Source organism: Pyrgilauda ruficollis, unplaced genomic scaffold, assembly GCF_017590135.1.
Source record: "Pyrgilauda ruficollis isolate IOZ18807 unplaced genomic scaffold, ASM1759013v1 scaffold33, whole genome shotgun sequence".
NCBI lineage: Eukaryota > Metazoa > Chordata > Aves > Passeriformes > Passeridae > Pyrgilauda > Pyrgilauda ruficollis.
The window spans coordinates 1,810,411-1,837,697 of NW_024524711.1; the positions used below are offsets into that span (position 1 = coordinate 1,810,411).

A 27,287-nucleotide genomic window follows, 5' to 3' on the forward strand; every position below is an offset into this window, starting at 1 on the left:
AGATTTCCCAAAAGTCACCATAGGCAAACCAGTCTTCATCTCTACAATCTCAAAAGAGACATGTCAAACTCCAAGGGATACATTTTTAGTGCTAGGGAGTCCAGGATTTTAAACTGAAAGGAAGTTTAGAGGAAGGAGTAAAGGATGTGAGAAACCCAGGGTAAGCACTGCACCCTCAGCAGTCACCACCACTGGCACACTTTATTTCAGAGCCCATGGTGCAGCATCAGCATCATTTGGCCAAGGGTTGACCATGTAGCAAGGAATGGCTATTATGGCCCACAGCTGGTATTTGGGTCTCTCAGACAAACACAGCAGCTGCATATTCTCTTGCCAGAGTCTTCACCTGCTATGTAAATCAGCTCAAATCAGCTCTAGATTCTGCTTCAAGATTTCTGAAGGTAAGGTTCAGATTACAGGCTGCTAGATCAGTAGGAAAACAGAAAAACCAAGGCAGTGAATCTGTTCTTCTGCTCTTCTCTAGCTCTGCTACTGCAGCTGGTGTGACCCTCATATCAGGAGAAATTAAACCAAAGTATGACACAGTTGGTAACTGGACTCTGGCCCAGTCTCACTGTCTATTTGTTGCATAGAATGACTGGGACTGTTTGAGGAGGTATTAGCATTTCTGCACAGAACTGGACTTTTCACCATAGGTCTTTTGCTGGTCAGTACATGTTTGGCCTCTGAGGTTTAACACTTTCTAACATGCCAGTTCTGCCTGAGAATCATGTATAATTTTCTAGAGCTCTATTTCCATGAGGTCAGTATTCTTCCAGATTGTTCTTAGAAAGAATCATCAGGCCATTTATATCAAAAAGTGGGAGACAGAGAAAATACGGTGTAGTTAGTCACATAAATGGTTCAAAAAGGCAGGAAATTTTTGCCAGAGCAGAAATTTCAATGGGAAAGCAACATAATCCCAACTTCTTTTGTCATGTGGTACAAACATCATGACTGAGACCACTGATTTGGTAAGACCTTAAAGTCTCCTGCCACAGACTGCTGTATGGAGTGGAATGTAAAAACCCTTGTGAGAGAGGATTACATTTCCTTCTAGTACTCCTCATCCTCATGTGAGGTTCCTTTGATTTACCAGTTCATGACTAACCCACTTCTCTAAGAGTCACCTGCTTTATTCACTCTCAGCTGCTGCTACCAACTCCTCTTTCCTGAGCTGCTGAATTCCGCATTGCAAAAGGCTTGAACGCCCTTGAATCAGAATTAGCTAATACTGCATGTAAACCACAGGATGCGTGTGTGCTTACAAAGCACCTTGTGGTACCAGGACAAGAGCACCGATATCTCTAAAACTGCCCTCTATTAGCAAGCACAGGAGTAACAGGAAGCAAGGTTTTACCTCAAACAAAAAAGCTGCAAAAGCAGAAAGATTGTTTTGTTGGTTGTTTTGTCTTTCAAATGCAACAGCAGCAAATACAATTTCATATTTTGTTAAGATACAACCACGTTTTGAAATGGAAACACTAAAATCACTACTAATATTAGCATATAAATCTAACTGCCCTGGGTCAGTAGTTGCCTTCCCAAACTGAGTCCTCAACTAGCCCAAGGCAGTGTTCACATGTATTAAAAACTGGGTTATAACAACAGGAAGTCCTATAGAAATAAATGATTCTGATTGTCCCAGCTCCAAGACAAAGCTTTTTCCAACCACATGCACTGGAAACTCCAGCAGACTAAGCCCTTTGCACTCTTCATTCAGCTGTTCCAAGACTTTTTCTGAAGGAACCCACACCAACACCACAAACCCAACAGGCACATTTTCAGCATTCCTACAATAAGGCTCAAAATGAGCCATTAGATCAAAGAGATTAAGACCATTCCCACAGAGACAGGAAAAGCAACTTTAGCCCCTTTAGCTGGGAGAATCAGATGATCTCTCCCCTTTGCTTAAGACATTATCCAAGATCCCATTCTCTGCGTGCCTCACCCTCCTGTCAATCTGCAGCTTAAATCCCCTGCATTTCCAGACACATTTGATTTGCATTTACAGCTCTGCACATGCTAAGCAATTCCTCTCCATCCTCACATCTCCGGGTGTTTAGATTACCTCTTTTCTAAACAAGACATTCATCTGGCATCTCAGATGAAGATATTTTCTCCTTAGAGACAACAGTTTGTCTCCATACCTACTTGCTCCAGATTTCCCCTGCAGCTTGTAGAGGCTACAGGTAGGTTTGGATGTGCTTCACTGAATGTACTACTCAGCCAAACCGCACCCATTGCTGGTGCCTACTAACAGATGAATGGAGTTTAGAGAAAAACTTTAGCCAGGCACCTCAAATCACAGACCCACACTGACCTACAGCTGTGTACTTAACTGTACGTGTACATTACACACGACATAGAACTGAGAGGAAATCTCTCCTCCTTAAACCTCCTGGCTGATGACACCAATACAAACTAAAGTATAGAAGAGACCCAAAAAAAGTCAGAATCAAGCTGACAACATGTAGAACCACAGAACATTAAAAAGCAAATGTATGAAACTTTAGATACTTCCCTCACCAACTAGCAATTGCTTTGATTTTTGCATGCCCAGCTGGAGGAAATGGAGTATGTGGACGTGGCAAAGAGTTTATGCAAAACCACAATCATAGCAAGGTGTCCTTAAGGGATTCCATAGTTAAAAATAGTATGGAAATACTGCAGAGCAACTAGCCTTCCTAAAAAACACCTACTGCAGCAATAGGATTAAAAAAAATAATGACAAGGCTTTCTTTCAAGGGCAAACTGAAGTGAACAAACTCTACATTTCAAAAATGTTTTTCTGCACACCATTAGTTCACTTTTGGGAAGAAAACAATAATGAAGCATTTCTAGTATCAAAAATCCCAAACGAACTCAAAATAGAAGGAAAAAGGAAAGGTAAGAACTCAGGAACCATATGCAAAAGCTGAACTCCTACTTCACTCCAAACATGGTGACCTATTTCATCCCAAAATTTTGAATGGAAAGTGGCCAAATAAGGGATAAACTTTATCTCACTTATTTCTCAACCAGTTTATGATTCTTACTCTTGTTTTTATGAACAGAGTTACAACCAATTTGTCAGGACAATGCAGTAATTTCAACTACAGCTAACATCAGGCTCTGGTGAAGAGGTGAGGGCTGCAGACACCCCTGGCTGACTGAAGCCACCCAGCAGAACCACCCCACTGGCCTGAACCCCCAAATGTCTGCTCAAAGTTTACACAAAGGGGTAAACTTTATCCTCCTTATCCTTCACCTTGGAGTTCACTACAAAACTCTGTGCAAAGGAAAAATGATTCAGCTACAAGTAACAGTTGATCAGAAGGATTTCAAATTACAGCAGGAACCTGAATACTACCAATATTCACAAACCTGTGTGCCCCGTTTAGTTACTTTAAGAATGTACTAAAGGAAGAATGAATTCACCAGCCATGGAAGTGCCTGGGAGCGCTATCATGTTTTTACATCAAAAAGCACATCCTACTTCAAATCAGAAATCAGTTCTGCTAAGTCCTACAGTTTCTGTTGCACATTAGATTGCATCGAGAAATCACAGGCGCCCAACCTAGCCCAAAAAGCAGTTGTGTAACAGGAGCTTCAGCAACGCATCTTTGGGGATGGAAGGAGTGCATGGTAACTCTGTAACAAATAGTTAAATAAAAATCAAGTAAATCACTGAAACTAACAAAGCAAGTCAAACAGATCTTTCAGTTTTTGCCTGACATTTCAACCATGATACCTCTTCCAGGTATCGGTGGAAGCTGACAGCAGCTTGTTATAAATTCCTGCCCAGTCTCCTTTATCAGGCCTCCCTCTTCCACACATCAGGGGGAAAACATATCAAAGAAGTATTGCCAAGTGAAAAACAAGTCACAGAAAATTAATGACAAATCTTTGAAAACATGCTGAAGATAAAAACCTAAGTCTTGTCATTGGATTATAGCCTAGAAATTGAACAGAATCTCTAGTCTTGTTATTTCCACTCCTTAGAAAATATCTGACAAGCTCTGAACACATAAAAACAACCCTCATACACACAAAAACAACCCTCATACTCTGAAGTTCAAAACCAAAATATTTAAATGGCCGTTTTGGGAAGCAACTGAGCAAGAATTCTCATTGGTTTGTTACAGAGATCTCTACTTCTATCAAGTTATTTTGTTTTCTGTTTTTCTGTTTTTAACTATCCTGTCTTAAAAATCAATAGTTCAGACCTGCTGAGATAAAATCTCCAAAATCTTGCAGCTGCCTCTAGCCACGAACGAAAACTTTTTCTTATTATACACACATATGTACACATATATAAGCATAAACCCAAAAAAGCAGCACTTTAAATCTCCAGACACTCTTCTCTGAATTTCTTACACCACTTACCAACGACACACATAATGTTTTAAGGTGCATTATTTGTTGAAACAGCTGCCATGAAAATGAACTGGTCTCTCCTTCATAAATCTCTTCTTAGCAATTACTACTAGAAAGAAAAACACCTACTGCAGGCACATTAAGGTTGACTTTGTTAGTTCTAAGACAACCTGCAGATGTCAACATCAAGACTTCAACTATGCAGCTTTTGTCACACAGTGAGTATGTTGTGAGGAATGCAATGAGGAAAAAAATAACCAGGTGACCCAGAAACCGTGGGAATGCTTTTAAGTTCTTCTTAGGGAAGCATAAACCCACGTACTCTCTGCACATCAGCACACCTCAAAATTCTGATGCCAACTCCTACAGTTAGAGAAACATTATTTCAGAAGTCCTAAACTATTGCTCTCCACAGAGCATTTCATACTTACGTAAAAAGTGTTTTTCCAGTAAGGCTATTTCCAGGTGACCTTTGATCTCATTCAGTCTGTCAGACTCCGTTCTGTTAAAATCCTGGACTCCTGAAGCCATGTTGATGGTCCCTGGACCAGCCTATAAGAAAGCCAGAACATACTGAAAGTTCAGAATGATTTTTTTTTTTTTTGGTACGTCATTTAAATACATCAACTGATTTCTGGGGCAATAAAGAAACAAGCATGTGAGAAACATGCAAGTATTAACAACTCTACATGCCTCTTTCAGCATCAGATTACCAAAATAAGTGAATGAAAGTAATCAAATGTGAGTTTACAGAACACACTTCTGCAAACCTTGGGAAGCTACAGAAAACAAGTATTTCCCACCACCACCCTCACCTCACCTGAGCTCTACTGCATCATCATTTAATGCCTTCTTCTGCTGACTGAAAAGCCATATTCATACTACCCCTCTCCTCTTCCCATAGAATGAATGGTCAATGCTACACACCTTAAACATAAAATTGTGAAGCTGGCAAAAGTAATACTTTTCTAGATAATTACTGAGCTACTGGGAAACATATATTGTATATTTTAATATCCATCTATGGAATGTAATTTTCAAGATGACAGTCTCTCAGCAAGGAAGGGGTTCCCCACTCCCCCACAGCCCAGTTACTGCAGAAGGATGTTGGTGTCCAGGAGCTCATCCTGGCAGGCTAGGAGAGTGGGAAATCAGAAAACTGCATGCCTCACCAGATTTACCAGCACCCCTTGAATGAACTCAGCAGAATACTGAAAATACTGCAGAAAGCAGGAATTAAAAAGCAATTTGATTAGTGAGACCACTGACAACCACCACCTCCATGAAGTAAACACAGAAAAAACCCCAAGCTCACAGAGCAGAAGGCAGGTGATGCCTTCTTTCTCTCATAAAGTGGGCATTTTCAGACAGCAGGGAAAAGGGTGGATGAGGGCATCTCCTGGGTAATGGTTGCTCAGTGCTGGTGCACAGTCCCCACCAGGAATGAAAAAATCTGTCAATGAGAACTACAGGAGTTTCTCTAGCAGCTTATACTCAAAACCAAAGGGATAGATTACAGAAACCTACATATCAAAAATTATCTCAAGAGAAAAAGGAATTTATTTACATATTCTGACTATTCCCCACTCCTTGTTTGAACCCTGAAAACATACAGGAACTGTATTCCTTTCAAACATCTGTTTGCATGCATTTAACCATGACAGCTTAAATTACATACATATATGAATTCAAGTAATCTACAGGAGACATTAAATTAAGACATTTTCTATGTCTTAGGAAAGATGTGCAGAAAGCTTACTGATAGCAAAGTACTTTCACAGTTGGGATTGATTTGCACTTTCAAGATCAAACACTGTGGAAATGCCTATTAAACATCTGTTTTCTTGTTTGAACTGAACCTGAGTTTAAGAACAGATCCTGAGTTTAAGCCTCAGAATTTGTCTGTACAGGCATATTAGCAATCTGTAGGCAGTTTCTGCCCAGCATTTACCTAGCACCAACTCCCCACCTGGGCTTGCTCAATAGAGTGCCAAGCAGAGATGCTATTTCCAGTCCCCTAGCAGCACCCACCCACACAGCACTCTGTCAACACTGCTGGCCCTGATGAGGAGCAGAAGCTGTTAGCTCAGCAGCAGCCTTGGGCTACTTCCCATTTTGGAGCTGGCACGAATCACGCCACAGCGGAGAGGGACAGACCCAGGGCAGTCCTCACACCGGGAGCTGCAGCACAGCATCCCCCTCGCCATGCCCACAGCTCCCATCACTCCTGCCTTCAGCCAGCGACTGCAGTGAGAGATGCCATTTGCAGCTGCTCCAGCCACTGCAGATGATTATCAGAGACTCTTTTCAGATGAGCACAGGATGCAAATTAACCTCTGTGTTGATCTCTTATCTACAGAGCTGTGCTGTATTTATTTACACTGCAAGATTTAGTGCTATCACGTGCCAGATATTTGGAGAGCCCCAAGGAGGATGGTGTGGCTGAAGCTGAAAAGCAGCACCCTTACAACACACTCCATGGGCAGGCACAAGGGAAGTGTTATTAAAATACAGATAGCTGCCCAGGTGTTAAAGCATGGTTTTCTGTATTGTATACCCACATCCAGCACATAGGGATAATCTCTGCTCCCAGCATGCAGGATTTCACAGGGACCTGTCTGAAGAAGCAGTGCCACTGCTTAAATATTTTATTGATAAATAAATAAAGTCACATACAGGACAAAGAGCAAGGTGCTGTACTCAAAAGGAATGTGCCTGAACTCTGGGCATCAGCCCTGTGCTTAGACAGCAGCTGGTCCCCACCCAGGTGAGGGAGGACATGAAAATGGAAGGGGCTACCAAGTACCTAAGCATATTCAAGTTTTCATCCTCCTTGAAGGTACTCAAGATATTTTACCCAAAGATGTGCCACATTTCAGAAATACGCCTAGAGAACCAGCTCTGCTTTTGCTTCTTCAGAGCTGTTGAGTCAATAATTAAAGCTCAGGATACCTTAACTGTGCCTCTAAGGAAGAAGGAAACAGCAAGAGGTGCAAAAAACCGGGGAGAGTGATACCAGTTAGCATGGCAACACTCTCATTCTTAGAGTTTCCAAATATGTTTATCTGCTAAAGCATAGGACCCAAGCAGCCTGACATCCACAGACAGGTTAAAAATCAGAAGGTACACATCTTTAAACTAGCTACAAAAGGTTAAAATTACCTTCTAACTTAGAGAGGAGAAAAGAAGAGAAAGAAATCCACTGAGTTGAAACATAAGGCTGCTCACTAGAATACTAGAAGCAATTAATTATTGTAATTAACATGTAATAGTAAAATGGTTTATTAAGATACATATGACACAAGTTTGGCGGTGCACCCAATTTCCAAAATTAGCATCACCAAAACATTTTATGAGTACCATTTAGAAACACTCAGAAAAACGGAGGACGCCCAGGACAGTGATATGGGAAACATTTAAGCAGATGTCTCTGTCACCGAAGCTTCTCCCCACACCAACACACCTAAGAAAACAAGAAATAAGGCCTCTGCATTTGCTGACGGTCAACGGCCAGACTCTGAATTCAAAAAAGTCCCTCTGTCTGAAGCTAGCATATCTGGCTTAGTTCATAAGTTAACAAAATCCTTGTATTAATTCCAGTTTTTTCTGGGTAAAGGTTTCTCCTCTCTGCTGCCTCTGTAGGACAGTGCTGGGACTCAGGCTGGATTACCCACACTGCTTCTAGCCTTTCTAGCTTCTGACTCACAGTAAAAGCCTTGAAGGCTTCCACAGATCTCTGCTTTTCCTTCTGCCTCTCTAGCTTTGACAGTATTTGACACAGGAGCCCTCTTACAAGGCTGGCAATTGTTATTACTTAGCCAAGACCATGAGCAAGAAGGCCTGTCAGTGCCTAGGAAGACAGAGAAATGCCCGAGGTGAACACAGACAGAGGGGTTAAAGGAATTTCTGATGATGATAGACTGCCTGTAACCCATTAACAGAGCTCAGGGTTGCTTGTCCAATCGCCATCCAGCTCCAGATCTAAAACCCACATCTCCCCACAAAAGTGTTTTTCAGGCCATCTGCAGTTCAGGCTTTTCACAACAGCACTTCCCAGCCCAAGACTTGTCTGCCCTCCCTCTCCAAAACCCCTTCATCCTGCGAGCCCTGGGATTTTGTTCTCTGTGCTGCCACTGCTGCTGTACAGGCACAGGAAGGGTCCCAGTCACTTCCCAGCTAAGTGAACGTGGATCTGTCCTCTCCACCTGCAGCACAGCACTTCTTCAGTATCACAGAAACACAACTGCCCAACTCTATGCTCTAATTTCCTTCCACAACATCATATGTATGTGGATGATTTTTGTCTAGCAATATCTAACAAAATGGTGGCCTAATTTCCAAGTTTCCTTGGAGAGGAGCAGTTCTCAAACACAAAGGATGGGGAGCAGTGAGGACACAACATGCCAATGCCAGAGGAAAAATATTCACTCAAGTCAATCCTCAGAGCCCAGAAAGTGCCTGGGACACCACACAGGGAAGAGGTAGTTTAAAATAGAAATTTTTAACTTGCATTCATTTGAGGAAAAAAGAGGAGGGGGGAAGTCTTCAGCAATACAACAAACTACACAGCTTGTCTCGTGAAGTTCTAGCCTCCTGAGTTTTTCATCTGACACTTCATGTGCATTTTCTTACTTCAAATTATGAAAGGGCTCCCCATGAATACTGCAATTACCTGCTGTAAGAAAAGGAAAAACTCAACAACATTGCTTAAGAATGAAAGCATCTGCATGAATAGTTAATCCCTTGGTAGCTATTCATGGAAGCATACCCATACCGGCATGCTTCTAAACCACAGCTATACTCTACATACATTTTTTAAAATCTAGTGCTAGCCAGGTTCAGAGACTTTAACTTCTTAACTGTAATGTCTGCATCATGCTTTATACCTTCCAATCACTGTAAATGAGATGATCAACAGAGCAGCATTTGAGGTTTTAATTGACATGTGTCAGGAAAACCAAGGTGTACTGCAAGAGCAATTAAAGTAATGTTTTCTGTACCACAATAACTCAGATTTAATCCTAGCATACTGGCAGGAAACTTGCATAAGTAGATTAGACTGCTTTCAGCACAATATGCCAGATACAAGAGAGCTTTACTAGTAATTCTCACTGCCAGGTTAGTGCCAGCCTCTACAGGTTTAAACAGTTTGTTCTTTCTCTGCTCTGTGAAGGGGATGTGATCTCTCTGCAACACATTCATTCATACACCTGCATGTAGAACTGGATCTTGTCTCCCCTTCTGTACAAATAGGAAGGGGAATGAATAAAGGGGACTTTAATTACTGAGCAAGCAACATTACCTCAATTTCTCACGTCACAACAAATCACATGCTAATTGATTTGGAATGGACCAGGTTCCTCCCTCTACCTATTTTGCAATTGTAGTGATTTTACAAAACTATGCAGAAAGAGCAGCGCTGCATGGAGTGTCTAATACCCTTGCCTTAAAAAAAAACCAAACAACCAGCTATGGTGAAGAGGGAACAAAGGAAGAAATCTAGGAAGCCATTCAGAAATTGAAAGACATGTTTAGCAAAGAGTTAAATTTGTTAAGCAGTACTGCTGTCTTGGCAATGATCTGATCACAGCATCCAAACACCCACAGGGACCTCAGAAAGTATCTCCTATTCAAGGCGTATCTGGTAGCTGGGGCACTTAAATGAGAGGGGGAAACCCACACAAGCAAGCAGCCAGCCTGTAAGCTGAATCCAAACTAGTTCAAATCAAGACACCTTTTGAACAAAAACATATAAATTCTTCCACCTCTAGGGTCCTCTGACCAGGAGCTAGCTGTGTGCTTTACCCAAACACAGGTTAGGATGTTTATTATTGAACTGAATAGGTAAAGCTCAGTTTAAAGATAAAGAATAGGAAATGACCTCATCTGGCCATCCTTTCTGTCTTTTCACAGGGTATGAATTTTACATGTGTGATTTCAGTAAGGCATGTGAAGTGTTGGGACTAAGTGCCACTGCACAATCTGTGGCCTGGGACTGAACATTCACTTCATCTGCTGGAAGTGCAACAGAGGATGATGCTCTTGCTGGCAGATGGTCAGGGCTCTGCAATCACAAGCTTTTATGACAAGGCTTTTTACTCTACAACCTCCATTTGTATCAAGCTTTTGCACCCATTTGTCAAGTTCAGATACATACCTAAAGAAGAGTACATTTTTAAGAGCACTGTAAACCCATGAAGCACAGAAGTTCTTCATTCATATGACTGCACTGTGCTGTTCTAATAGACACAGATCTTTCCTTAATGCCTCCATAATGATTAATACACAGACAGGGGCAGGGGGAGGGAAGTAGAGAGGGGCACAGATTAAGTCTTTGTCTAGGGAATGGCTGACAGCAAAGATGCAGATAAGGGGACTAGGACCCCAATTTTGGGTGCCTATGTTCAGTTCCAAGCCACCAACCTTGCTCTTTCAAGACCATGAGTTCTGTACCCAGATTTCAATAGAAACAATGAAGAAACAGAACTGGAAGCACAATACAGCTCACATCTATCTGAAAAGACATGTAGCCTAACTTCCACTTACACAGAAGACTTGCATTGGTTTTTGTGTGTTTTCTACAGTTTCCCAAAGGCACAAAACAGGAAGAAACCAATAAGGCTTGGTTTTCCCATGATCAGTGTAATAGAAGCATAATACTAAGTTGCTTACAGAGCCTATAAAAGAAAAACACCCTGTACAAGCAATTTAAATTATGAGTTTTAGACACTGAATTAAAACCAATTCAGGCACAACTCAACTATATAATCTCAATAAGAAACAGACAAATAATTCAGAATTTCACTGTTCCCACACCCTCAGATACCACTACTTTAATATTCATTTAAATATACAAGCATTACTTTCTTTACTCTTGGCACCCCTGCAGCACAGGGAATTATTTCTTCTCCCTTCATTTTACAGATGGGCCACAGCGCTGAGTGCGCAGATGCCTGTGAGGGCCAACTGTTAATATCTCAAAATTCCCATCTGAAATTTATCCCTTATATGTCAGACCTTCTTCCTCATACCAATTTGCTTATTTTGCTCATATCTGTAACACAGCTACTGCTCTTAGGCTGGTCCAGCATCACACGGGGCTTGGAGCTCCCAAACATCGGGAGTGGGGCTAAACAAGTCTGATGCCATTTCTGCTTTCCTCACTTTCTTTCTCCCTGATTTTAAACCACTGCCCTCAACTGTATCCCAAGGACTTAGACTACAACAGCCTAGTGCAGTACGTAATCAGCCAGAAAGTAAATGCTTCTCCAATGTTCCCTTCTCAGCACACAGAGCTCAACATTTTGAGAAAACAGAGACCATCACTGCAGATGTGCAGCTCTTAAGGCTTTATTACTATTCAAAAATACAAGTTTACCTTGCTGTGCCTTTAGCTACCCTCCATACCACCCAGGAGCTGCTATTCCCCTGAAGAAATACAGAAAATGGTACCTGGAGTTTAAGGCAGATCTTTCTGTAGCCTCTAGCTCTGCCATCCAGATACTTCTGATTAATTCCAAAAGGCATATATACCAACATGAAAAAAAGCCTGGAGTTTAATGAAAATAAGCCTACATAAGCCTATTTACCTACAAAAAACTCACGAAATACTGCATTGGAAGGGCAGCATCAGAGATTAGTCCCAGTATGCACAATACTTACGTCCTAACAAATGACAAATGTCTTCAGTAGAATAAGAGCAAAGGAATAGCATTAAACAGACCTCCTTGTCTGAGAAGCTTGAGGATTTACATATAACAGACTTTTTGTGACCAAAACATGCTCTGTCATTACCACCTGTTAGTTCCATGATCATAGGAAAAACATTCTGGTAAAAAAAAGCTCTCTATAAGCAGGGCTGTATGTAGTACCATGAAAGCTCACTTACACTTAAAAAAGCTAATAGCTACAGAACTAGATACAAGCTGTCAACCCCAAAGGACATGCATAAGCATATACAGTTTAAAATCTTTTAGTTTACAGCTTCCTGTGAGCAAGCTCCATGCTCCTAGAGATGAGCCTTCAGACAACAGTCTGATTACATTTTGGAGATAAAAACTGCACAGGAAGTTTTCATAGGGTGATATAAAGTCTGAATTCCAAGTCACTTCCACAATACAATTATATAGACAAATCTATATAAAACTAATACTGCAGCACTCCAAGCTCATGGATCTACAGCCATTTTTTAACACTCAAAGAAGGATTTTATTTTACTTTTTTAATGACTATTTAACTTTTCCTCAAGCAGCGTCTTTGAAAAAGGCAGGTCTGCTTTGGTGCTTCTGCTTTCAAGCACCAAAACATTTTAGCACCCCCTTCACAGGTTTAAACTAGCTCTAATTGCATGGAAGCACTACTGGTTACAACACTGCAGTGGAGGAGGAGCTGGTGTGACCCTCTAACTAATGAAGCAACCAGAACTCTTATCCTTAAAGTCCTGGACAGTGTCATTTGAGCACATCTGAGCTACTCAGACTGAAAAGTTACCTTTTCTCTTTCACATGTTCATTAGTAATTCAACAAAACAAATAAAAACCAGAGAGCATTCAGAAGCACATCCAAAGTTAACAAACCTGTCAACTCACAACACCTAAAATTAGAAGTAGGAACAGGGAACTCTAGTATTGAGAAATTAATTGATCTTTCCACAAAATGAAGGCCTATTACTAGAAAGTTACTTCCTAGCCCACAATCTTCAAGTTTTACAACTGTAATATAAGGATAAACAGTTAGCAACTTGTTATTTTTCTGCCTGAAAATTAAATAATATAATATAACAATACCTAAATTGAGTACTTACAGGGTCTCTCAACTCTTCATTGTCTCGAGCTGACGTTCGAGGTATCTTCACCGGGATTTCATCTCCACATTCAGTGTCTGAAGCATTTGGAGACTCTGCTAAATCAAGGAACTCATCTCTCTTGTGACCTCTGAACCTTATTTTGTCCAACTTCTTTAGCATGTTCAGCACTGCACTTTTCTGCTTTACCTTAACATGACGGTTGGAGTCTCTGCAAGATCAAGAAAGCAAGAGTATTTTAGAAAGCTTGCAATAACTCTAAATAAACACATTGTTATCACTAACTACTCCCAACAGTCTTTCAAGTGCCTTCCTGCCACTGGAGGAAAAACACACTTAGCTTCTTAACAGGAGTTTTTTGCACAGTGTAACACATGCATGGTTTAGTTTGCAGTAGTTGATCATTTACCTTCTTCCCAGACTACCATGACCCCTCTCTCCTGGCAGTTTTTAAAGCAAGTCAGAATAGGCAGAAAGCAACAACCTGCGCTCCAAAGCAAGATTAGGAAGCCAGTCCCTAACAGGTTACTTGAAACAAAAAAAAAGTTTAGCTGAAAAGTCAATATTCTTCAATTTGTGATGCTTCTAATCAAAGACAGGAAAATCCACCAAGCTTCACAACCAAGTTTTAAATTCCCAGACAAACTAAAACAAAGGAGTAAGGATGCTATCATATCTCCCTACGACCTCAGGCTAACAAAGCAGAAAGTACCAAGGGTTTACTGAAAAAAGCCACAGACAGATCCATGCAGAAGATTTCATGAAAATTAGACAGTTGAAACAGACCATAAATCATACTCAAATACACTGCCAAAATCCTTAAAATTACCACAACTTGACAATCTTGTATACCCCTGAAATTATACTAGGAGAAGCATTTTGTTTTTAAAAGACAACAGAAGAAAGCTTAATTTAGGTGCATCAACTCATTGTAATGGCAGCTTTTCAAGACACTGCACTGCCTAATTTCTGATTTAATCCAGACTTGCCAAACTGGTCCCATTCAAGGAATCACACTCGCTACCAAAGATGCCAAGCTTCATCTTTATAAAACAAAAGCCAAACCCAACAGTTAGTTCCTTGATCCTGTCACTCCAGCAAGCTCCTGCTCTGTCAGTTTATAACAAAACAGCCACAATCATCTCAGCACACAGAGATTCATCTGGAGGATGATGCCATGCTCTAACAAATGGATTTTAAAAAATCTATTTTGAAGCATTTGTTCTTAGTACTACCCTTTTGTCCTCTATGGTCAGCACTACCATCCTCTGCATTAGAAGTCATGCTCAGCTTCACGGCACATCGTCCCAGACACTGGTGTGAGATGAAAGTACAAAGGTAAATTCAGACACATGTCACTTCAGGAGTAAAAATAAAGAGCAAAATAGAAAACCTTTTGCTATCACAGCCTTTGTACCTATGGCAATTCTCACCTCCTAGGACAAACCACTTTTCAACAGAGCTATTCAACTTTCCCTATGGATTCTCCACTTACCCTAACACTTTGGCATTGACTATTCACACCAATTTCAAACCAGATCATTCCCTTCAAATATGTCTTAGTTTGCACCTCTGCCAAAGTTTATTAGCACCTTTCAATTAAACACAGAAGTTTTAAACCAATACAAACCCCTTACAGTACAGCTGGCAAAAAAAATCCCAAAACATTCTTCCTTCATCAGAGATGCTTAAAGTTTCAACCCTGCATTTAATCTATCACTTATAGAGAAACACTTGTGGTAACTCACACCAAGGTTATTTTCTAAGAACAGCTTTTCTTTCAAGTTCTTTTACTTGTCAGAGCTGTGCTTAAAATAGAAACACTTCTTGCTCATTCATTGACTATTTGATGAAGAAACTTGTCAGCTATCATAACCAGAAATATCTCCAGGCCCTACTATTAATAGCAACTAGGGAACAAATGGTATGAGGGAAGTTTAAACCTCTGATAAGCACCAGCAATTGTACTGTTCTCTCTCCCATCACAATGATCTCCATCTACCTTCAACCAGATTCACACACCATGTACCAGACCTACAGCAAAGCAGCTGTACACGCTGTCACTGCTAATGATACAGCAGTGCATGGAAATAATAGAGCATGGAAGAGTGTTATTCCTTTTCTGGAGTGGCTGGCAGCCCATAATAATGGAGGACAAGCATGCATCCCATGCCTTCTCTATCCCTCTTAGACAAAGAGCAGTTACTGCAGATGAACATTGCTGTCCCGGATAGAAACAGGAGTCCTCAGCATTCTCCTGTTAAAATCACATTTATCCACTGCTCCTCAAAGGACAGGGCTGGATCTGGACATCTTTTATAGCCTGGTGTATCCAGCACTTCCACAGATGGTTCAAGATCAGAATTCAGCTTTCTTTCCCCTTAGCATAAATTCACATTCACTTGCACACGTAAGAAATGAGAAGCATCAAAAACATCTTGAGACAAAGACATCTCCAACCCTTCGAATGAAGACTGAAAAAAGCCACAAGGACAGTGAAGAGGCCCACTGGCATAACTGCCAGGGATGGGCATCATTTTGGGAAACTGAGCTCCTTTCTCATCCTAGGATGGTTCATGCATTTCAGTCCAAGGTCACAGAATAACCGGGTCAACAGATTATCCAGTAACACATTTACAGTATTTTTTTACTCACAAAACTGATTATTTACCCCTATGTATGTTACCATCTAGCCTTTTAAAAATGCAAACCTTTCTTTAAATCATTCCACTGAATGAAGTCAGCATAAATTCTGATTTGACAGGTATGTCACGAGGGTCAATATTTTTAAAGAATTATTCAGTAGGTTAATCATTAAAAGAGGACATAGTAAAGAACCATACTCCAAGGCATTTCTGAAATGCTTAAAGTACAAGAAGCTGCTTTATAAAAGTATCTTCTCAGTTGAAATTTAAAAATAATAAGATCATTTTGTCTAAAAATTGTTTTGCATGTACCAGGTTCCCAAATTACTTACAGTTACATTACATTAACCTAAGCAGAAATGTAAGCTTGCCAACAAGCTCCTATGAAAACTCATTATCTGGCCTCCAGCCAAATGCTGGATCTAAGACAGGCTTTTTATGTCAGCAGCCTGTTCCTGCAACCAGCAACTTTTTTTTTATGCTGACATTTCAGCAGTTTCACTAGGAAAAAAGATTCTTGGAGATTCTGTATTCCAACTGACGAGTCAAATTTAGACAAGCTTGGGGAAGCTTTTGCAAAATGAAAGACCAGAATCTGATCTAGAATTAGATTTACTGTAAAATACAGCAACTAAATATCAAAACACTTTCTTCACCATCATAGCTATTAATCCCTCACCTTCTCCCAACTACCTATCCTAGACCCATCCCTACCCAAACACCCATTCTGCGCTCAGCTGGTTCAGCTGTGAGTTTCAGGCTGTTTCTAGTAATTCCCCATACCCACTACATCAAAACTACCATGAAACTGTGCACATGAGGAGCTCAGAGTGCAGTAACAAATACTATAACACTCTAATAAAAATACAAGTATTTTAACTTCATGCATTTTAAACACTGCCAAACATGCATTTCCCAACACCATCATACACGTGACAATAACCAAGTGAAAAAGGTCTATTTTTTCTATGCTTAAAAAACCTCCTAGCTAAAATAATCTTTAAATATTTTCTTGTTAACTGCCATTAATATCTACCAGCTAACACAAATTCTTCAAGTCAGAAGCTTTATTCCTTTTAGAGAGGGCCAGGGAAGAGATGCCTTTATTTTGACCTAATATGTAAAACTCTCAAACAACTGTCAGACCTTTATTTCAAATGAATATATCAAGACCCAAAAACCAAAACCAACATACATTCCAAATTTATACTAAGAACAGAAAAATCAAGTTTTCCCAAACTTCCACACGAAAATCGTAAGGAGATCTACAAGAAATTTTTCAGCCAGCGTTTATAGAGACGCTTCAATAAGCAGACAACCAGCTTCCAGGGAATATTGACAGCCATCCCTGCCATCTACAGGGACTCGTTCATGAGATGTGTTCCAATGAATAACCCTCCCACCCCTTTGTGCCACTGCTACCCCATTTCTAGTCCTGCATGGAGGTGGAAGAGTTTGGGAGGCATAGGGAACTCAGGGAAGTGCAGCACCCAATGCACCACTGCTCTCTGAAACCTGCCTTAACTCACCCCAGAGTCTCCTACAAGTAGCTCATGGGTTTTGGTTTTCTGTTGTTACATTTAGTTTTTACGCAAGTACAGTCTGTGGCCTGGTAGACCCAGCAGGGAGTGAACAGCTAAATCTTCATGTGCACTTTTCAGAGAAAGGGCTCTGCTTCACAACAGAGGGTTCAGTCAGTTTTCCTTAGCTGTTAACAAAACACAAACCTGCTACACAAAGTCAAACAGCATTGCCTCAGCAAGTGTTAGTCTGGAGCCTGAGGGAAAACAAACAAAGAAACCACTTAAAACATCATGGATGAATTTCATTCCAGGTCAAAAAGGCCCTACAAGACTATGACACAGTACAGTAACCTTCAAAGCACCCATGTTCCTTTTGCTAGAAAAATAGCTTTTCAGAAACTGAAGATGACCTGCAAATCTAGCATAACCCTAGTTCTCATCTTTACATTCCATCTCCTTCATATTGTCCTTTCATTCTCAAAATACATTTCTGCAGAAGTCCAGTGTAAGGGCCCTGGTACTTAAGAAAAGCCAGGCTTTGTGTGGATGAACAAATACAGACATTGTTGTCAACACCAGGACATTTTGGTTTTATCATGAGGAAGGGATGTGCAAACTGAGGAAGTGGAAACTATCAAGACTGCGTTTGGTATTCATTACTTCTGCACTGAAATGCTCCTTAATATACCCTGAGAGTTTTCAGAAGAGTAGTAACACAAGACAATCCATCCACATACACTGAAAATTAAGCTTGGTGTATTCTTTTCTAGACATGTCTAACTAAAACTAGAAGGAACAGAGAGACTATCGAAGCCTAATACAGATTCAGAGTCCTCTATGTAATGTTCTATGCAAAAAGTTCGCTCCTGCTACAGAATTATTCCCCCCAATTTTTCATTTTAATGAATGGAATCTCATTTCAAGTCACTTTCCGAACATTTTGTACTTATTAATATTTAAGAAACTAACTAGAGAAAGATCAATTGCACTAGAGCTCCTTGTCTGCTCAGCTTTTCACAGAATCAGAATGGGTCACAGTGGCAAGAACCACAATGGGTCATCTCGTCCAACCTCCCTACTCAAGCAGGGTCATCCTAGAGCACAGGATAAAAGAAAAGGACACTGTTCTTCCCTATGTGTACAGACTTCTCTCTAACTACTCTCCAGAAGGCTCACATCAGTGAAGAAAGCCAAACTTTATCCACAGCTCTTCTTGAACAGCAGAGAGTGGTTTTGTAAAGGTGAAGTCTGAACCTTTCAAGAAAACTTTGCATTGAGCTCAACTCAACAAAGACATTTAGCACACAGAAGGGGCACAAGTCACACTCAACACAGCCCTTTCATGAACAGCCCCAACATGAGATTGAGCTCATCCAGGACAACACAACATTTTAGGTTCTCAGTATAGGATGTCATCACTTGTCATTGGAAACCAAGGCTGCAATATTTTGGCCAAACATTCAGCCGGATTGGCCAAGAGCAGCTTACAAACACTCTCTGAAAATTACAAGGATTGTGCAAGTGCCCTCAATTTCTGACATCAACAAACACGCAAAAATATCTTCCAACTGAGCTCTCTCCACACTCATCACAACAGGTTCATCCTGAAATAATACTCACTGCCTCGGCGTCACAGTCTGGTCAAGTCTTCAAATTACATCACCCTTGGCTTCAGGGCCATAACATATCCAGAACAAACTCCTTTCTGGTTTTGAGTAGCATCTATTAAAAGCTCCTTCCAGGGTCAGGAGCCCTTAAAACTCTAGGAACAGACTAGACTAGACAGGGATAGACTAGGGAGATAGACTCTGGTGGGTTGTTTCTTTTCATAATAGATGAAGTTATCAGGCTACCTTTGAAGAAACATTATGCTTAGTAACTCAGGATTATTATGCCTGTAAGTTTGAAGGGAGATGAACAAAAAAATCCCACCAGAATCACTTCCTCTGTGTTACACACTCCCAGCAGAAGCAACACTCAGTTAACACAGTTTGGAAACCAACAGGAAGCTGTGCTTTGCTGTTGCAGACTTAAACAGATGCAGCTATTAATTAAGCATCAACTCAAACAATTTATATTGTCCACTGGGAGGAGGAGGGGAGGAAGAAAAAAGTGGAAATCTGTGTAACATGTTCTATGGTTCAATATGGGGACTGGAGATGAAGTTCAACATACAAATCTCGACTACCACTGGCGAGGTTGTCACAGCAACCATAATGCAGCTTCATGAATATGCATTATGCTAAAATCTATCTTTTTTTTCCCCCAAAAGGGAGTAACGTGTCATTCAGCTCACAACATGAAGCTCCCAGGGAGACAAATCAGGACTGCACAGCAAAAGTGACTTGTCTTCAAAACCTTCAGCTTGGCTGCTGGAAACAAAAGGGTTGGGGGAAGAGAGGAGACCCAGAACATGATGGCTTGGGGCTGTAGGGCTCTCTTCTGTACCTTCCTCAAAAAGTACTTCACACATATTTGGCAAAAATGTTAAGGCAGACATTCCCAAAATGAGCTGCTCAGTTCCTGCAGAGTTGCAGACCTTAATCCCTCAAGCACCTGGGGACCAGCCCTTCAGCAGCACCAGTGACCCTCCACAGAAGGATGGAGAAGGGGGAGCTGCTGCTCCATGTCCAAGACAGCTCAAATTGGGGCCCTTGACTTCACCACCACTGGAAAATTGCGGGTGGACTGGTACACAAAAAAAAAAATCCCAAACCACACACATGTACCTATCCAGGTTGCACCCCATGGTGTCAAGGAACAAAAGGCAGTAATTGTTTCCACTGAGTACCTGAGGGAGCTGTACTTTATCCTTAACTCCCCACTTACCCTAACATCTCTTCTGCTAACAGAGAGCCACCATACACACTTCTTCTGTCTGTCATCGTGAGACCTCTGTCTCTCATTGTGAAACCTAAAATTAACAAACTTTGTTAAATTAATTTGTCTGTAAATTGAGAATTTTAACTCCTAAACAGGAAAATAAAACTCATTCTTCCTCAGAATACTTGTGTGGGAGACAATAAAAGTGAGACACTGGTTATACCACCAGAAGAACTGCACAAAAAAACCTTGCATAAAGACTTTGCCAGCAGAGAGCAGCTCCAGCAGCATGCATGGACTGGAGCCACCAGTTCAAGCCATGGCAGACAGCCTGCGGAAGGGTTAGCATGTCGTGACAAAGGCTACAGCTGACGTGAACTTCTTCCTTCCAGGTCACCCACTGGGTTCTCCTTTCTCCCCTGCTGTGCTCCCATCCCAGTCCCAGAGGAGTCCAGCCAAGCCTGAAGCCCACTAGATCATAGGCTGACACCAAAGGGAGCAACCCCATTAATTTCTGCACAGCCTTTATGTCATTTGATCACTCATGCAGCTTATCAGCTCATTGCTGAGCAACTAATTTTTGCGTTTGTTTTCTGGCAAGGTCAGTTTAATCAGAGCAGACAGGCATGCAGTCTCACTCAGAGAAGCACAGACTATTGGAGATTCTGCTACTCCCACACAGAAAACGATTGTGGTGGTGGGCAGAGGGAGAAAGCATCCTTTTAAAGGAGCCACCTGCACTTAAATGAGGTTAAACAACTGCAAAGCTTTACCCTAAAGACAGTGTTTATGAAACGGCCACAAGGCGCATTTCGGAAATTGGACTCAAGAGCTTCATTCCCTACTCTGAAGGACAGAGAAGAGTTTGTCACAGCTTGGCACTGACAGAAGGCTTTTTTCTGCTCCCTTGCTCTGAATTTTGTCTACTAGTCAGGGCAGAGCTGATGACGAAGAGAGGAAGATGAGCATCACCAGCTTAGCAAGAGCCTCTGCATACGAGCAGGTTCAGAACTGGATGGGCTTCCAACAGGTTAGAAGCTGGGGCACACAACAAGTGCTTATAGGCAAGCACAGCTTCTGCCTATAAAAACAGAGACATGGGGGTGACAAATGGGGCATAAGGACAGGACACAACTAACACAGGGTAAGATTAAGTCATCACTGCATTTATCTCCTCGTCCACTGTTAAAATGGAAACTGTAAGAAGTCTAACTTGACACAACACTCAGAATAATGCTGGGCTTTTGCAACCTACTTTAAAATAAATATTTAAAGTTAGAAGTACATATACTGGCAGAAGTATCTTATGCAGACTAATAAGTTTATTAAGGAGGTAATAACTGACTGTTTATAAAAACTGTGAGCCCTGCCAGCCTTGAAGAATTTTGATTATATCCCTTCAAGGTAAAAAAGAACAAGTTATTGACACCTCTTTGATGCCAAGTTTTTCATCATCTCAACTGCATGTTCATCTTCAGAGAGTAACTACAGATAAATCAGAAAACAAAGGTACTGCTAAGAAAAAGAGACACTGTAGAATTGAGCTGCAATCCAAGCTTTGAGAACAGCTTTCCAAGGTCTATGCAGACTACCTTGGTCCTAGCAGGTATTTCTTTGAGAAGACTCTCAGAAGGAAGCACTTCATCAGCTCAGGGTGTCTGATCATAGCTCTCTCAGCAACCTACGAAAACAGAGCAAAGGTACATAGCATTGTCTAGTTTTGAAGAATGCCTGCGCATTCCTTTTTGTTTGTTGTGTGTAAAAACAAAGATGTACCCAGGCAGGACACGGCTGACAGCTAACAATGACCAGTGTGCGCCGTGCACAGCTGGGAGCACAAGGCAGGGCTGAAGAGAAGCCTGGCCAGCCCTCACACCTCTGCACCTCACACATCTGAGAAACGCTTGCCTGAGCCACACTGCCAAGCCTCCCGTGCACTGCGATTTCACTGAGGGCAAGGCCACACAGAAGGAATTACTCAAGCCAATGGGCAAAAGACCACAGGCCTGCGACCGCTGCGTTACACGTGCAGTGATAAAATGAACCCCCCGACCTTGCTGACAGGAAACCACAGGCCCAGCTCCATACCTCCCACATCCCACATACCTACCAAGGCACCTCACCGAGAACAAGGGCCAGAGTACAGCAAGATGGTCCATTTTGAGGGTCTTCCCTCAATTTAGGGAGACAATTCAGTAGCAGCCAACACTAGAACTTAGTGAGTATCCAGTTAACACGAAACCATCCGGATGCAAGTTTTCAGTGAAAGATTCCTAAGATGCAGTAATTTTGTATACAACACTTTGTAACTTGTTTCTCAAAAGTTTTAACTATCCTACTGCTGATCTGAGAATTCATTAACCTTCTGAAACGTGAATGTTGCAAAAAAAAAATAAAAATCATGTGTTCCAGTTCTGCTGACTACAAAAATCGAAAGACAGAAAAGAACTGAGCATTTTACCAAAAAAAAAAAAAATCATGTGTTCCAGTTCTACTGACTACAAAAATCGAAAGACAGACATGGCTGAGGAAAAGAACTGAGCATTTTACCAAACACCAGTAGCTCTCCAACTGCCACGCGGTTATAAAAATAATGGTAATCCATTACAGACTTTTAACTTCTCCCCTTGTGGTTAAATATAACACTGCCGTTCCATGAAGAACTATAAAGACAGAGCTAGCACATGGCAATTACAACCACCACTATAATTCAGCATATTTTATTTCTTTCCCATATACTGGCCCTGAGTTGACAAAGAATGTGTATAATCCCCAAATCACAGACATTTCCATGCAAGAAGCAGAGCTGCTGCTCATTCTATTCCTTGTCCCTTTCTCCCAACAAAAGCCTGAAAAAGCTTCTGAAGTTGGTGCTACAAGTACACAAGAGAGGGAAAGGGGAAAAAAAGTTTAAACATACCATGGATTACACAAGTTTGCAGAATTATAATTACTTATCATGTCAACCTCTAAATGAAGGGGTATAACATATTGTGTAAAAACTTGCATAAATATTGTGTAAAAGGACAGGCACAACACACAAAGACAGGGTTTATCAGAGTAAGTTAAATGAAGAGGTAACACAGAAAGACCAAGTTTTACACAGTAAGTCTGGCATCAGACACCAGCTTAATTTCTGGCACTGTCTGTACTACACAGCCACTTGTAAAAGCCCTGTAAACTATTCCTTGAAATCTTACCACAGAGTAAAAAAGTCAAGGTCAAGTTCCCACCAGACTGACAGCAGCTCTGCTGGAAAGCAACACTCTGGAAAAGAGCCTCCTTCATTCCACCCACGCAGCTTGTCAAAAGATGAGAGAGATATTTTACTCCATGTAGAAGAGTTAGGAAATAGCAGAGGAAGTTGTGTGACACAGGAAAGCACTGAACCTCGTCTCTAGTTATCACAGACCCCTCCTGCATTTCTTCTGACTGCAACCCTTTATGTAAGTCCAGCTGCGCTGCTGTTACATTTGCTGGAAAAAGAAAGAAATCACTGTACCCGAAATACAGGTTTGATATCTGAACTGCAATTCCTTGTTTAAATAATTAACCTAGTGAAATGGCAGGCTCCAGACTGAAAAGCCCTGCTGCTCAAGGTAATCTTCCTTGCAGGAGCAAACCTCTATTCTCTCACATTTCAAACTGCATCATTCCCACAGTAGCCAGAATATCTGCTCTTTGTCCCCCTGCTTACAGTAGAAATCCTAAATTTTTAAAGGAACAAAACCCAAACCAAACCCCCAGCTAGTAAAGCCATACCAGGGAGCAGAGGGTACAGTCCTGTGAGAAACTAGATTCCTAAGGAACAGAACCACAATCCTGAAAGTTAATTCTTTTGTTCAGTAAACTGCTTGGGTCTTCTGCCATAACTGCAGGTCTTTCATTTCATATGTTGATTTTAACACGCTTTGGACAGCAAAACTCAGTAGAAATCTTTGCTATTAAATCTGATTCTTCCTAGAAGCAGCTGTTGCCTGGGTATCTCCTCCACATCTTTCCCAACAACCTCTGCCTGTAATATCAACTGCTGTCAAAAAAGCCAATTTGGGTGATACCACTAACTGCTCTAAGAAGAGGATTGAAGATGGACACCAGAGCAGCCCAGGAAAAGGCTGCCATACATGCTGAGCAGTAGTGAGAGTTAAACAGGCAACTGATGGAGAAGTACAAAGGTGAGGCTGGGCAAAGTACATCCCCTCACCCCACCAGCAGTTACAGATGGGGACCATAGCCTATGAGGAAGTAGGATAACCTTGGAAAGAATGATGGAGAAGTCAGGGAGGGAAAGAAAAAAAAAAAAAAGACATTACTCAAGTTTCCCATGCATGCTTGTATTTTCTCCCAAATTTTATTAATTGACAAAACCTATTTCATTTTGCAAACAAAGCCAAAATAACACATCACTCAAGACACTCAACACTGCTGGAAATGAGCTCCAGCAGTGATCATAACCCACTCACCTTCACACACACACACACAGGGCAGCTCAGCTCCCCACCTCCAGCAGCCTGGCACACACATGGCTGACACAGGAACAGGGACAAAACATGGAGATGCGTGGCCACATTCTATGAGCAATTTTGAGGCCTCCTTAAGCAAGAATAGAGCCAAAGAAAACTAAAGAAAAAATTCCATAATTTCAAGGAAACAGAAATTATGCTTTACATAAGTCTGTAAGGAAGATACAAATCCTCTTCCTCCTAACAATAAACCAAACAGCAGAGGTAATTACCATAAGCTTGCCCAGTTCATACTAATTTGGTCGTATTTGTAAAAAATTAATGTTTTAATGGCGTCTCTTATATTCTATTGCCTCATAACTGCAGATGACAAAAAGTTATGCACAGGAGTTAACAACATTTCTGAAGCTGCTTGAAACAACTGGAACAAGATTATCTTAGACCAAGTCTTTAAATAAAGCAGGGCATGTCAATAAACCAGCTCCACTTCTCTGCAAAGGGGGAGTCTGCTGTTAGCATCACCATCAAAGTATACACATAGGCTAAGTGGCATTTCTCCCAAGAGAACCAGCTCCTCTCTTGAAACAGCAGTATTAGCAAGTTTTCTACCAGATTTCAACATGAGATGTACTGAACACATGGAAAAGGAAAAAAAATCTCTGCCAGATAGATCCATTTGATCCCAAACATGGGTTAACACATGAATCCAATGATGTCTGCACTTCATGGATCAGCTTTTTGACTTATTAACCAAGCCTGTAAAAGCACTCTAAATTACCATACTTTTTGCATGCTCTATTATAAAAAAACCCCAGTACTTTCTTGTCTCAAAATGTCACAGATACAACGCAAAGCCTGTCAGGCTGCTAAAATAATCCAAAGCCAATGACAGCAAATAGCAACCTGGCACATGTTGAGCCTTCAGACTCAAAATAGATTTAAATTAACACAAAGATAGCAGGAGAGAGTTTAGTAACAAAGTGAAGAAACCAAGGGAAAAGAAATAAGATTATATCAGCCATCATTTCAATCAGCCCAAACAAGTTAAAAGGCAGCTAGAGGATGGCATTTACGTCTGCCTCCAAGGCTGGGATGAGGGCCAGAATTACACTCCTTGATCTGACTTATTTATGCCATGCTGACACTTCAGCTGGCAGCGATAAAGGTCCAAAGGTCGAAGTCCTGTGAGGCTCAGAGCCATGTGCACACACACAGCGTGTCTCTCCAAGCAGTCGTGTCTGGAGTGGGGAAGGAAGGAGCAGGGAGCCACAGCCCTTGCAGCCATCCACCCACCTGCCACCTAAAACCACTGCAGCTGTGCCCATTTCAAAGCTTCCTCAGTCCACAAAGATTTCTGAAGAGATCTCACCTTTCTTTATCCAACCACTCCTACAAAATAGTGTGTTTTTCCAAGCCAAAGCCAGAGAGAAGCCAGTGGTGCCTCATTTTACAACTGAGAAGCCACGTCACAAGCTGAAGCCCACAAACCTCCAAAGACCTCATGAAAATTCTCTAAAGAATGTGGGGATGGATATGAAGGAAAGCAGAGAGCGACATTTTTGGCACTTCTGTCAGTTTCTTACCTGGGATTTCTTACAGCTCTAACTTATTCCCAATTACTTAAATAATATTCACATATTTAAATCCTGGAATTTTAAAACCTAAACCATAGATTTCATTTTTCAAGAAGGATTCCAAAAGTTGAATTACAAGTCAGGCTCAAATTCCAGTATAGGGATATCAAGCCTTTTGTTTACACTACACAAATGTTTTAACACATACAGTCTCTCCAATTCATGGAAACTCGGAATTCTGAGACTTTTTGCATAAATGTCAGAAGTATACTCAAGACTGCAGAATATGATGGAACCACCAGCTAGTACTGAACTCCCACTAGCCTCTGATTTGCTTACATGATTGGCATAAAAGTTAAAAAAAAATAAAGAAAAAAGTAAAAGCTACATCATATATGTATATATATATATATTAGGGATCTCCAGAGCAAAATATGCCCAAAAGCAAATTACAAAACATCAAATTTGGTGAAGGGAAAGAAAGAGGAAAAGAAAGATGACATCTTTGGATTTCTTTGTTGTAGACACCTGGAGCCTCCATCCAGCTGCAGGATCCAGGCAGGCAGACTAAACTTGAGCAGGGACTTGGATGGCTGGAAAAGGGAGTCTGCTCTAAACAACTTAGCCTTGGAAGAAGAGTTGATGAGTAACAGGGACTGGCTGTCTTTAGGGTGAAAAGAAAAGCTGTAAATACACAATGAAGAGATAGTTCATCTCCTATGGATATCCCTGCCAAACCATTCTATTTGTTGGATAGTGCAAAAGCTTCAGAAACTAAACAGCAGTTTTAATCAGGGACTGTTCTAGCTTTTAATTGCTGCGCTCAGCTCTGATGCCCCACAGCATACCAGGGGCATCAGGCTTTTCGAAAGATGTACTGCAACAAGCAAAATAAAAACCTCTCCTTACTAAAACCCTTCCTTCACAAGAGGGAGGCACACAACCCAGAGACATGAAAGCAAGTTTTTTCCAAATGAGAAGATTGTTTTCTAGTAAGTGTGAAGGCTTCTGAGTGCCCACGAATCACAACTGACACTGGGATGAGAAAGCCGGGTCTGATTTGTATACAACCAGCATTAAGAACTTTGACCAAGAGC

At 41.2% G+C, this 27,287-nt stretch overlaps 1 protein-coding gene across 1 annotated transcript in view; it reads right to left on the minus strand.

Annotated features, from left to right (window-relative positions):
- The window catches only part of GRAMD4 (GRAM domain containing 4), a 75,931-nt gene that overhangs the window by 38,716 nt on the left and 9,928 nt on the right, over positions 1-27,287 (minus strand). Inside the window, exons 2-3 of the mRNA XM_041474651.1 lie at positions 13,163-13,373; positions 4,791-4,911 (exon numbers count right to left, since the gene is read on the minus strand). Coding sequence (XP_041330585.1) covers positions 4,791-4,911; positions 13,163-13,373 — 332 coding nt within the window. The remainder of the gene's footprint in view (positions 1-4,790; positions 4,912-13,162; positions 13,374-27,287) is intronic.